This window comes from Lissotriton helveticus, chromosome 5_1 (assembly GCF_964261635.1).
Source record: "Lissotriton helveticus chromosome 5_1, aLisHel1.1, whole genome shotgun sequence".
Lineage (NCBI taxonomy): Eukaryota > Metazoa > Chordata > Amphibia > Caudata > Salamandridae > Lissotriton > Lissotriton helveticus.
This window is the reverse complement of record NC_136065.1, coordinates 353,370,672-353,383,706: the sequence shown is the minus strand read 5'-3', so window position 1 is coordinate 353,383,706 and position 13,035 is coordinate 353,370,672. Positions and strand designations below refer to the sequence as shown.

General features: G+C 43.7%; 1 protein-coding gene across 1 annotated transcript in view; it reads left to right on the top strand.

The window, feature by feature from the left end:
• The window catches only part of TTC34 (tetratricopeptide repeat domain 34), a 417,629-nt gene that overhangs the window by 377,495 nt on the left and 27,099 nt on the right, over nucleotides 1–13,035 (top strand). Inside the window, exon 6 of the mRNA XM_078642477.1 lies at nucleotides 7,594–7,808. Within this exon, the coding sequence (XP_078498603.1) occupies nucleotides 7,594–7,808 (215 nt within the window). The remainder of the gene's footprint in view (nucleotides 1–7,593; nucleotides 7,809–13,035) is intronic.

Genomic DNA, 13,035 nt, shown 5'->3' with positions numbered 1-13,035 from the left:
GTTATTGTGATAATGCCTCCATATCATGATGGCATATGAGATTCACTCTTCAGTCTTTGCTGATTAATTATTAGACTTTTGGGAAAACTGGGCCAGTATTAGAATGCCCTATAGTCCAGTCCATAGTGGGAAGCCAGTTTCAACAAGCATTTGCAATGCAATAGGTCTCGCTTTGGCGTGAGTTTAAGCTATTGACATTGTAAATGACAATGCCTTTTATTTATCTGTTTTGATAATTAAACACATAAATAAAAGGCATTGTCATTTACAATGCCAATAGCTGGAACTCTTGTAAATACGATACCTATAGTATTTTAAAGAAGCAGCCGCCATGTCCCGGGCTGCTTGGAAAGTGAAAGCACGCATGGAGTGCTGAATGTTGCAAGGAAGTATATTGTGCCTGCAGTAGGAGAAAATCATTAAAGAAAATATTGCTTACAGACTAAATAAAACATCCAGTGTAACAACAGAAGTAAAAGGGCCAGTCCTCATGGGGGTTACAATTGAAGAGAAGGCAGTACTAAGGAGGGACTAACCAGCCTATTAACTAATCAGAAGCCAGCATTTACAAAGGAAAATGACACAAGCCAATAAAAAATATGGGCAGAGCTTCAATTCTATACTCATATACAGCATGCCTTACAGAGCAGCGCGTGCGCTGCCCAGGCTCGACCTAAAAAAGGATGACCACATATATAAGGACTTAATGTACATTTCTACAACTGTCAAGTTGTGTGCCTATATCAGGAGTATAAGGAAAACTGGAATGTGCCAACATGCAGAGTTTAGGCAGGAGCAAAGAAAATGCTGAGTCAAGTGAACACTACATGGCTAGTACTTCAGGTCCCTACCTGAATACAGCATGCTTCGCAGAGCAGCGCATGCACTGCCCAGGCTCAACCTAAAAATATGGGGAAATGGTGTTCATACTATGAGCTAGGCACTGCAGGTGTTGGAGGTCCAGGAGGAGGGAAGTGGGGTCAATGGGAATTCTGTCATTTTCAGGATCCCCTGTGAGGACTTGCAATGTACGCGATTGTGTTGTGTATCTACTAAAACTGATAACGTGTTGTTGTAAAAAAAAAAAACATCCTTACTTGCAACTTACTCAATTAGTTCCCTTTTCAACAATTCTGGAATCCTGTTAAACTTAGTCATCATTAAAGTACTCACAAGTTATTTTTAGGTGTTGCTTCTTTGTCAAGGGCCCCTACTTAATTGTTGGCATTGCCATTAGGTCTGGCCTAAATGTGCCAACACATGCAATCAGCATTTGAGCATGCACATTAAATTGCCACACCTTTTACCGCGCACTCACACTGGCACCCCGCTCGCCCAGCAATGATACTGGCACACCAGTCACCCCGCACTGATGCAAGCATACTGCTCGCCCTGCACTCAAACAGGCACACAGTTTGCCCTACACTCAAGCAGCCACACTGCTCACCCTGCACTAGGGCATGCATACCGCTTGTCCTACACTCACACAGGCACATCATTTGCCCTACACTCAGGCAGCTACAACGCTAGTCCGGCTCTCAGACATGCACAATACTCGTCCTACAGTCACACAGACAAACCATGCACCCCCCTTTCAAATGAGTACATCGTTTGCCATGCATTCACACAAGACTTACAGCACACCCCAGATTCCGAAAGGGACTCCGCTCGCCCTGCTCTTCAGCAGGCACACTGCTCGCTCTGCAATCAAAGAGGGACAAAGCTTGCACTGCACTCAGATAAGCACACGTCACTCCTGTGTGTTAATAACCGAAGACATGCACAGCACAATGTATGCAACATAGCCAGAGTAAGTAGTACTGTGTTCTTTACAATCTTACGCAGTCTGTTGCTTACCCACTTTGTATATACATTGCAGAAAAAGAGAGTTAAACAGGGTTTGGGAAACATAGAATGGGGTCAAAGTAAAAGGGATTAAAGGAGAGAGAAACAGAGCTAGATGAAAGAGTGAGTGCAGTGAAAAAGGGGGGGGAACCTAGATAAAAGAGGGATAATGTCTGAGAGCTAAAGGGTAGAGAAAAAATGCCTAGAGGCCATCAAAGCTGGCCCGTCCGTGTGGCATTGCCAGACTGCCCAAAATGCGAGCCTGGCACTGGTGATTGCTAACTACAACAGGATCAAAACTGGTCATTTTCAGCAAGGTCACAACAGTGGTTAAAAGCAATTCATCCACATGGGGTTAACCACCTCCATTCGCTTTCATTTTTCCACTCAAGGCTACAAGGGATACGATCTATCCATAAATACACCTGTGGGCCCCCTAATCTGAAGAAAAGTTACATGAAAGACCTATGTGCCCTCATATATTCCCTGAACCCCTACAGTACAAAAAAGAGGCAGCGCACCCTCTCACCCCTCCCTTAAAACAAGTTTCCGCGAAAATAGTGCCCACGCATGTGAAGCCCAGTTTCCAAGGCCACGCTTCTCACAGGGGCCGCAAGATCGCCACACAACACGGGCGATTCCTGTTGTCTGCCCTCATTAAAAAAAAACATTTAATCACAAGCTAGCAACAAACAAGCAAACAAATACCCCCCCGGCCCTCACTTACCTACCTCCGGCCGCTGGAACACGCTGTGACGCACACCGCAAGGCGGCCTGGAGCGCGCCTCGGCAGAGACGCGGGAGGACAGGAGCGTGATGCGCGTGAACGTGCACATTGACGTTCCCGCGCGTTCACGGACCTGAGTCGGCTCGTTCACAGGTCTAGAGCTGCTCGTTCACAGCTCACACTCCCTTGGCAGGGAGGAAGGTGACTATAGAACTCGCTGGCGGGAGCGCTTCGCGCTCCAACGCCAGGCGAGCCCTAACTAGTGTAGCAATGCCAGAGGAATAGTTGGTAACACTGCAGTTGCAGCTTTAGATTTTATTACACAACACAACAACAGAATAAGACATAAATAACGTCAATGGCTTCTCTAAGTATAAACAAAAGTATAATGTATCAAGTAAAGTAAAGTAAACGTCAAGAAAAGGGTCTTAAAAATATATGGGAAACGAAAACATGTCACCACCAAGTAATCTCTAATGGTGGTATGTGTCACTCCAAAACAAATAACAGAAAGCCGAAAATAATTAACAATATTCAAACTTTTGTAGGTGACTGTCATAGAGTTGGCCAAGACTCAGGCAGTAAAAGATTCCACATTTGAACTTTGAAAATATTTACAGAGGTGAGTGTTGTACAGTCAGTCGGACCAACCTGGAGACTCTAGCCGGACGAGGCTCCACCATGACATGGCCCTAGAGGGCGGTATACACCTTGAAGTTGTCTCATTCAATGCAGCCATTGGTTCTGAACATTACCAGGCTGCAGAAGGTACAAGGTAAGGTAAAGCCTGTCATTGTACACAGCAAGCCTGAAAATGCAGGTTTCCCCTGGCAAGAATTTGTGATTCTTTTAGTTATAATCTAATGTAATTCACACCTACAGACTTTTTAATAGAGATCATTTAAAAAATAAGGGACACTAGCAGTGTTAAAATGTACAATATTACTCCATCAAGATAACAACCTTTTCTTATTGCTTGCAGATTTATATAGTGCAAACTTCTCCAGACGGCATTAGAGCGCATTAAGGAGCACCAAATACATTACATTTTTGTATCCTAGGGAGATTGAGCGACTTGCCAAAGATCACAGAACGTTGATCCGAGGCTGGGATTCGAACCAGTATCCCCAGTTCCAAAATCGTGAGGTCTGGCCGCCATATCTCCTCCCCTCAATAGCATCAAATAGTGTCAGTGATTCCCAAAGCACTAAACTAAATTTGTTCAGACGATAGTCATTGGGCGTCGCAGAACCTAAAATAACATTTATGTTTTTGCTAGACCGTAGAAAAACTGTGGATCTCGAGTTGCTTGACTAGTTCAGTCTGACTAGTTGAATCCAGTGGATCCATCTTGAAGACCTTCTTGGTGGTGTCCCACTAAATCTTTCTGTAGAGTTTTCAAGAACTCCACCTGTCATCCACAGAGCCCCCGTATTCTGATCGGATATTTTTTTTTATTACGAGTAAGGGAGCCTACTTTCAGAATAATTTTAGGAGGCGGCATTGCTTTTTTTATGGTGCAGCTTTTACCTTTGGTAATACTTTACTAAGAATGTCAGCTCTTGAATTCCAAGAAGGGTCTGAAAACCTGTCTCATTGCACTGTGCCCATGGCGATGCAGCTATTTGTCTTCACCGTTCCTTGCTTTATAGTTCCAAGAAACCTCATATATATGCCAGGGCTGCGTGCGGGCTGGAGTGTTGCAATGAATTTTTAGCATCGCTGAAGTGCACAGTCCTTGGAGTGGACTAGTTTAGCATTAGTTCAGAAACAATATTAAATTCCAAACTGTCATGGCCAACAAAGGATTACAAATATTTAAAAGCTAGAGGTGCATATGCACTTCGCTATATTGGTATGTATGCATGTGTACAACGCTTATGCCGAAAATTGAAAGCACTCCTTTACTGTTCATACTGAAAAGTTTAATAGCAAATGTGAACAGAAAAGTAAAATCTAGTCTTCATGCACTTTCTACAGATTTAATAACATAGAAGTTGATGCAACATTGGCCATCATTTATTAAAAATGTGCAACACTTTAATAGACCATCCTGTCTCAAGAAAAAAACAGTTATCTGTAAACCGTCCTGCAGCTCTACCAATCACCAACAATAGGCAATCCAGAATGCTGCTTTGTTTGATGATGTCAGGTGGGGGTTTGTCCTAGGTTGGACTACTGTGAGTCCACTGAAGCTGTCCGTGTACTGATATTGGCAACACTCGTTTGGCTAATTTCCTCGCAGAGTACTCATTTTAAGGTATTAGAGTCTGCAGAGCACTGATGACAACAGTGCTTAAGAAATTATGCTCTTATGGCTAGTGACTGGCACAAAAGGGCGAACTCTAAGCAGAATATGCTCTGATTTGTGGATCGTAACAAATTGCTTTGGGCTATGTTCAGCTTTTCTTCTGCTGCAACAGTTAATACCTCTAGGCCTTAATTTGTCAGACTCAATTAATCTGATTTGAGAGATGACTGACAAGGGAGGATCAGCAACAGATACCACTACATACCACCAAATAATCATGAGAACCAAAATATGATACCGAGTTACTGGTGCTGGCACAACATGGACTTGTAAGAAATACATCATAGATTTAGCAAAGGGTAGTGCCTACATAAACATATGTTATGTTATGTTCTGCAGATTTGTACAGTGTACTTATCACCCAGGGGGGTATCCTGCAGCTAAGCAGGTGTGAGTCTAGGTCCCCCTTGCCCTAGTGGGTCTAATAGAAAAGCCAGGTTTTCAGCGTCCTGCGGAATTCAAGAAGCGAAGAGGAGGCTCCTATATGTAGCAGCAGGTCATTCCATGCTTTAGGAGAGATGTAGGAGAAGGCTTGATAGCTGGGTCTGGTTTTCTGTATGCATGTGATTTGTGTAAGTAGGAGTACTGGCCAAGCGGAGGTGTCTGGAAGGTTTGTGAAAGCAGATGCGATTGTTAACGTATGCTGGGCAAAGTGCTAAGTAGTGCTTTCAAAGTGTGGATGACGATTTTGAATTGTACTAGTTTGTGAATGGGGAGCCAGTGGAGCTCCTTCAGGTGTGGTGTGATGTGAGGTAGAATAGCCTCCATCCCTCATTCCAAAATCATGGGCGAGGCAGGGTTGTCTGGTAAGCCTGATTTCACCTTAGGCAACAGAGCGCACAGCTCTTTTGTGGTTAAGGTACTAAAGTTAGAGAGTCCTTCCGCAGTGCCAGATGGTTTAAACCAGACTTCCAGACATGGAGCGCCTCTAACTGCCTTTGGGAAAGTTGCATAAATATTGGAGACTTTGGGCCAGATGAGGTAAATACTATTTACCTATTCTTAAATACCGAATCATACCGATTCGGTATTTAAGAATAGGTAAATAGTATGTAGGTAATTTTTCGGTATTTACCGAATCGGTATTTACCGATTCGGTAATTGTCATTCATTCCTATGGGCCTGGAGTTAAGATTGGACGATTCACTATCAAAGCCTTCACAAAGGTGGCGGAGGTAACCTTAGTCCATTTTTGTGACCTACTCTGCTTGCCTCCATTTGGGGTGGTGTAGGAGTGGTCAAGGAAAGGTATGACACAGTGGTCACACCATATCAGAGGTATGGGAGACTATCCCATCACACCTGTTGAATTGGCAAAAATGGGATCCAACATACAACCCAAACTATGTGTGGGACCATGTACCAATTGCGTAAACTGGAGTGCTTCCAAGTCCTCAATAAGAGTAGTAGCCAGAAGACACCTCGCCTCCTCAAAAGGAGATTAAGGTCACCTAAGACTAAAAAACTGGTGTAATACAACGAGTATGTATATATGGGTTACTGAGACCTACTCGTTCAAGCAATAATGATATAAACATCCTGAAAGAATATTTGGGATAGGGAACAACAGTTCTCAGATGTGTCTCCTATTCTGAGAATAACAAAACAAAACACTAATAAAAGTCAGCACCAGCCTACCTGAGCTCTCTTCGCTTAAAAACCTAAAACACTGGCACCTGCCCTATAAACAACCTGAGCCCCCCTTGAGACCTAAAAACTACCCCATCCCTAAAATCTAAAACTACCCCGACACCCTCATGTCCTGAGCCCTAAAATCCTGCCCCCTGCCCTATAAACAACACCCACTGCTAAAACTACCACCCCAAATCCCCAGCCTCTCTTACCTGTCCACATCGAGCTTTCTGTCCCGACACTGCCTGTTCCTGTCCTTGCCCATCTGGACATCAAGACCGCACACCGCCTTAACCACGCATATGCGTAGTTAAGGCATATGCTTGGTTAAAGCAAGTGTGGTTGTGCTTGCGGGGATATGGCATGGGTGGCTCTGCCCACATTGTGAAGGCGAATTTACCCCCCAAAAAATCTGTTCTCTCTTGAACAAGAAAAACACTATAATAAAAGTTGATAGTCTCTTGAGGTCTTCACACTCTGGAAAGTTCGACCACCATCTATCTTAGAATAATTATCTTCAAAAATACTTTCACAGGAGTGACTCCAAAATCTGGAATTCTGTTTCCGTTAGAATCTGGGCAAATGTAATTTGGGTTGTTAGAAGAACATGTAAAATGCTTCTCATTCCTGCAACACTTCAAGAAATACTGTATTAGGCCATTCGTATGCTTCTAGTTTGGCTGCTAGAAAATTGCTCCAAAGATGTAAAATGTTCAATATAAATATTTTAGTTTTTTGTATATGTTAGAGTGAACAGTGTATAGATGTTCATATTTATATTTCTTTAAATTGTGTTTTCCTCTCACGTTCTATCTGGTCTTTTGGTACTTTTTTGTCTAAGTACAAAATTGTGACATACAAATGAATGCTCTGTGACCCTCTCTTTCTCCCCCTTTGCATTGTCTGTGGCATATAAATCTATCAATAGATAAATAAGTAAAAAAGTAAAATGTAGCACCAGTTTTTAAAACAATAACTCATACTAAAAATAGAAGACTTTAACATGTAGTGATGTAGGTCTTGTTGTGAGGTCCTCACTCTGTCACATGCAGTTAATTGGTTCTGCCTTTCTGTCCAGGGCGGTATGAGGAGGCGCTCTCCCACCTACAGCAGTCTGTTGACCAAAGTGCCATTGATGAATCAGTAATGGCCCGATTTGGTGTACTACACATGAAACGTCAAAATGTGCCTGTTGCATCTCAAAATTTGTGTGCACTCACGAGGAAAGACCCAAAAGAGGTGGAATTTCTAGTGAAGCTTTTGGACATCAGACAGCGGCAAAGTTTATCACAGGTAACAAATTGTCTTATTACTTCCTGTTATAGGTTTGAGGACACACCAAGGGTACCAAAGATGGATGGTGATGTTATTATCAAACATTGATCGTATCATTAGCTAAAAGTGAAACATACAGTGGTGATAACAAACACAACTTTTGAAATTACAAAAGAACAAGGATTTGGATGAATCTTTATATAGAGAGCCTGAATGATAAATAAAGAGTAATATCACTATTGATATTAATGTTTTAAGATGCTTAAAGTCCATATGACAGTTTAAAAATATTCAACAGGTAAAGCATGGAAGATAGAAAGTGGACTAGGAAAGGTAAATTGCTAGAAGCTGAATATTTCTAAAGAACAGGCCTAGTTCTCCTCTGAGATACTCTATCATTTTTTGATTTTGCATAAAACATGTTGTTAAAGACTGTAGAAAAATGGCTTACTGATTGAGGATGTGAAACCACAAATCTTGTCAGGGTGTAACACAAGTAAACCCTAAACTAACCTGTGCTCATCAACCCTCTGGTAGCCTGACCCAAAAGCAGTCAGGCTTAATTTAGTGGCAATGTGTAAAGTATTTATGTAGCACTTCAAATAGTAATAAGGTAAAAACACAAGACAAGATAGACCCACACCACTTCAGAAACATAGAATAAAATGTAATAAATATTTTGAGACCACAACAACAAAAATCCAACTATTAGAACCGGAGATATGCAATTTTAAAGATGTAAGTCAAGTGAAAAGAGTGCCTAAAAGTCCAAAGCACCAACTGTGGTCATCTGGTTGCACCTGACTGAAACAAAGTAAAAAATCCAGGCCATAGAGTGTGGGCCAGATACAGGGGCCACCTTAGGCTCTCTGAAGAAAGTACGTTAAATCCTGGCTGCAGAGCTGTAGTGTAGTTCCTATATTCCCAATAGGCTCTGCGCATTGGAATAACATATCCTATAGATTTGACGTAGAACTGAGGTCGACTAGGTCTCTATCGAATATATTAAACTTAATTGTGAGTGCCAGCTAGCTCAGAGGTCACTAGAAACTTTCTCGAATAAACAAGAAGGGATTAGTTTCTGACAACCGCATAAACATGACAATTTTGTTTCCCCAAGAATAAACGTATCTTCAGAGTCGTGGTAACCATAGATAGATGTTTTACTCAGTCAATCGTGCATGCTTCGTTACATCAGAGGTGTAGAGAAATAGAGAGACGGGCATTTTCAATAAAAGTATTTATTGAACAGTTGTCTTTCTCATGCAAGTAAAGTGAACTGCTACAATTGTAATACTGGTTGCAAAGTATAATGCGTAAAGCAAGAAGAGTATTATAAAATAATACTGTAAAAGCATTGTATGGTTTCTAAACCATAGATAAATACATACATAAATAACAAAGGCACAAAGTACTCAACTGGTGCTTCTAAAATACGCCTACCCCAATGTACCTAACCTAAGTCTAGTACCAGGGAAGAAGTAAGTGAGGTGTAGCATAGGTTTAGTTTCTTTGCCAAGAATCTATCCAAGATTTCTCTTAGGGTCTAATCAGCTCCGTACCTTGGTTTTAGACTGAAGGAGGTCTGGTATCTCTATCTCGGACTCGATTTCCCAACACCCCGCAATGGGAGCTTGGAAACACTGGAGCTGATTCTCAGCGAGAGAAAGGACAGCTTCTCGATCAGTGCGTCAGCTGGAGGGTCGGCTTCCTTCGGCATTTGCTGTAGCGAGCTGCGTCGGGCAAGTAGATAGTCGAGCTGCTCCGAACCACTGTGTGTTTGCTAGGGCAAGTGCAGGCATATTATACCTTGAAGGTGCCTAGTTTGACGTAAAGTCGGGCATAATAACATCATCAAAGAACCCCAAGGGAATGGTAGTTCTTTGAAAACTCCATGAGTTCTTGGACAAATCAATATTCAAGCAAGGGGTTGTCCCTGACTGCTTAAGCCGATTTTTCCAAGAAATCATTGTGGCTTTATGAAAAGGGTGGAAGTAGCCATGCCTGTATTTGGACTGCTTGGGCTATGTCTAAATATGGTTATGATTTCTATGCCTATATTAGGGCAATGTGAATTGTACGTATATAAGAGCATGAATCTCGAAAATTTAACTCAGGTCCCAAAACGCCATACAACAGATCGTTGCAGGATCCCACATTCAGGATGTGTCGTACAGCGCCAGTTCCAATGGACTGTGGGCAGCGATGTGAGGTCCTCCGTCGAGGATGTGTTGCACGAAGGCAGTTCCAGTTAAGCCGCTGATGAGATTTTTGATATGATGTCCTGCGTCATTGTTGAGGATGCCATCGACGGAGGCCCGAGATGTGAAGTCTTGCATCGTCGATGTGTCGGGTAGCGGTGGTTTAGATGCTTGACTGCAAGTAGATGGGTCAAGCTGTGTCAGTTCCGCCCACAAGACCACAACTGGGCTGGCAGAGCACATTCAGTCCCAGCTCCAAGGCTCCAGGACTGGGATGGTACCACTTGAAAGGAAAGAATCACAGCCAGCTGAGTTCAGGTCCTAGATTCAAGGTGGTTGGACCCTTTTCTGTTCCTGAGGCTCTGACCAGGAGGCCAGCCAACTAGCCATTGGAGTTACTCTGGCCATTCTGGGTTCAAGATGCAGGTTAAGTCAGTCTTACTCAGCTATCAGGGTAGCATAGTAGTAGGGCAGCAGAATAGCAGTCCAGAGCAGCACAGCAGTCCTTCTGAGTCTTACACAGGTCCAAAGTTGACTGAAGTGTTGGGTCTGAGGGTCCAATATATATCCTTGGTGCCAGTTTTGAATTAGGAGAAGGTTCTGGAGGTTTCCACCCCAGAGGTGTTTGGATACCTGACTCCAGCGTGTCAAAGACTTTGTGAGTGTGCTGAGGCAGAGCCTGTGTCATGTGCAAGTGTGGTAGGTGACAGCTCCTTCCCCTGAGCATGTCCCAACACATATTCTCCCTTTGTCTCTCTGTCTGGGAGCAATACACAAAGATCAACTGCCAGCTACACCCAGTCCTGTGACTCAGGATACAGGCTGCAGGCACCAAATCATGGGGACAAGAAAATGACAACTTTCTAAAAGTACTGTGGTGGTGCGATGCACACAACTTTTTACTCCCTTTCAACTTTTACTTCACAAGTATTCACCAATTCAACCTTTTATCAGCGCGCAAGCTTGCTCTGCGCTCCGCCCAATTGTGCTGCAATTTTTAGAACGAACAGGAAGGAACCAGGTAGGACTCCATTTCAAGCTGCACAGCCGTTACCAGCAAATGAATCGAACAAATCAAATTCATATCCAACGTTTCAATTCATCCACTTTTACTCTGTTAATTTAATATTTTTTATCCATTGTTTCCTTCCAGCTGGGTTGTATACATTTTTGATCTTTTTTGAAGGGCCTGGGTTGATTTGAACGTTGAAAGAACATTACTGAACAATTTCCAGTTTCTCAAATATTGGAACATTTGGATTAAAGTGGTTACACCAATGTTGGACTTGGGCCTTTTTGGCAGGTTCACCCCTGAACTTTTTGCCTTTTAATATGACATAATGGTAGTGATTTCTGGTCTCTGCGCACTTTGGCACGGTGGGCCAGTGTAAAGTGCGTGCGCTCTCTGAGTGCAAGTGGTGAGATTGGCCTGCTCTCCCATAGGAATGCATTAGGGATATGAGTGTCCATGGTAATTCCTGATGTGAGAGGAGTGCAGGGGCGAACTTAGTATGTGTGGACTCGTGAGATTAAATGCTGCGCAACGGTGTGTGCAGATTTATTGTGTCTAGTGGAGAAGTGACACTTTTAGAAGTTAAACGAACAAGATGATGGACGGAATGTTGCACAATGGCAAAACATTCACCCCCAGTCACAGATCTGGGTTTAATTCATCGTTATTTTGCTCACCAAGCCACCCCAGTTCAGACATGGCCATATGCAAATCAGTCTTGACCCTGTGCCTCAAGGGAACAGTCCAGACCGAACTGCTAAGCCATGTCTTCCCTGGACCGGAATCAAGCATCCTAGGACCGGTTTCTGGCTATCAGCCGTCTTCAGCCAGGATAGCTTAACTACAGTGGCATAGTGAGCAAGGGACCCACGTCTGGGCATACCCTTTCCACATAGGGTAAACATCAAAACAAACAAGATGATGGACGGAATGTTGCACAATGGCAAAACATTCACCCCCAGTCACATATCTGGGTTTAATCCATCATTATTTTGCTCTTCAAGCCACCCCAGTTCAGACATGGCAATATGCAAATCAGTCTTGACCATGTGCCTCATGGGAACAGTCCAGACCGAACTGCACAATGGCAAAACATGTTCTTGCATTTGTCACCCCGAGTGGGACGGGTATGCCCAAACCGGTCCTTGGATGCTTGTTTCCAGTACAGGGAGGACCTGGCTTGGCAGTTCGGGCTGGACTGCTCCCATGGGGCACAGGATCAAGACTGATTTGCATATGGCTGGGATCAAACTGTAATGCCATGGTGAGCAAATAAACGATGGATTTAGGCCCAGATCTCTAAACTGGAGTAAATGTATGACATTGTTCTGCATTCTGTCCATCACCTGTTGTTTTTGCATTTGTCACCCTGAGTGGGACGGGTATGCTCAGACGTGAGTCCCGTGCTCTCCATGCCACTGGACTCAAGCTATCCAGGCTGATGAGGGCTGAAAGCCCGAAACCGGTCCTTGGATGCTTGTTTCCAGTCCAGGGAGGACCTGGCTTGGCAGTTCCGGCTGGACTGTTCCCAAGGGGCACAAGGTCAAGACTGATTTGCATATGGCTGGGTTCAAACTGGAAAGGCATGTTGAGCAAAAAAACGATGGATTTAGGCCCAGATCTCTGAACTGGGGTGAATGTATGACATTGTTCTGCATTCTTTCCCTCACCTGTTTTTTTTGCATTTGTCATCCCGAGTGGGATGGGTATGCTCAGACGTGAGTCCCGTGCTCTCCATGCCACTGGAATCAAGCTATCCAGGCTGATGAGGGCTGAAAGCCCGAAACCGGTCCTTGGATGCATGTTTCCAGTCCGCGGACCTGGCTTGGCAGTTCGGGCTGGACTGTTCCCATGGGGCACAGGGTCGAGACTGATTTGCATATGGCTGGGTTCAAACTGGAATGGCATGGTGAGCAAAAAAACAATGGATTTAGGCCCAGATCTCTGAACTGGGGTGAATGTATGACATTGTTCTGCATTCTGTCCATCACCGGTTGTTTTTGCATTTGTCACCCCGAGTGGGACGGGTATG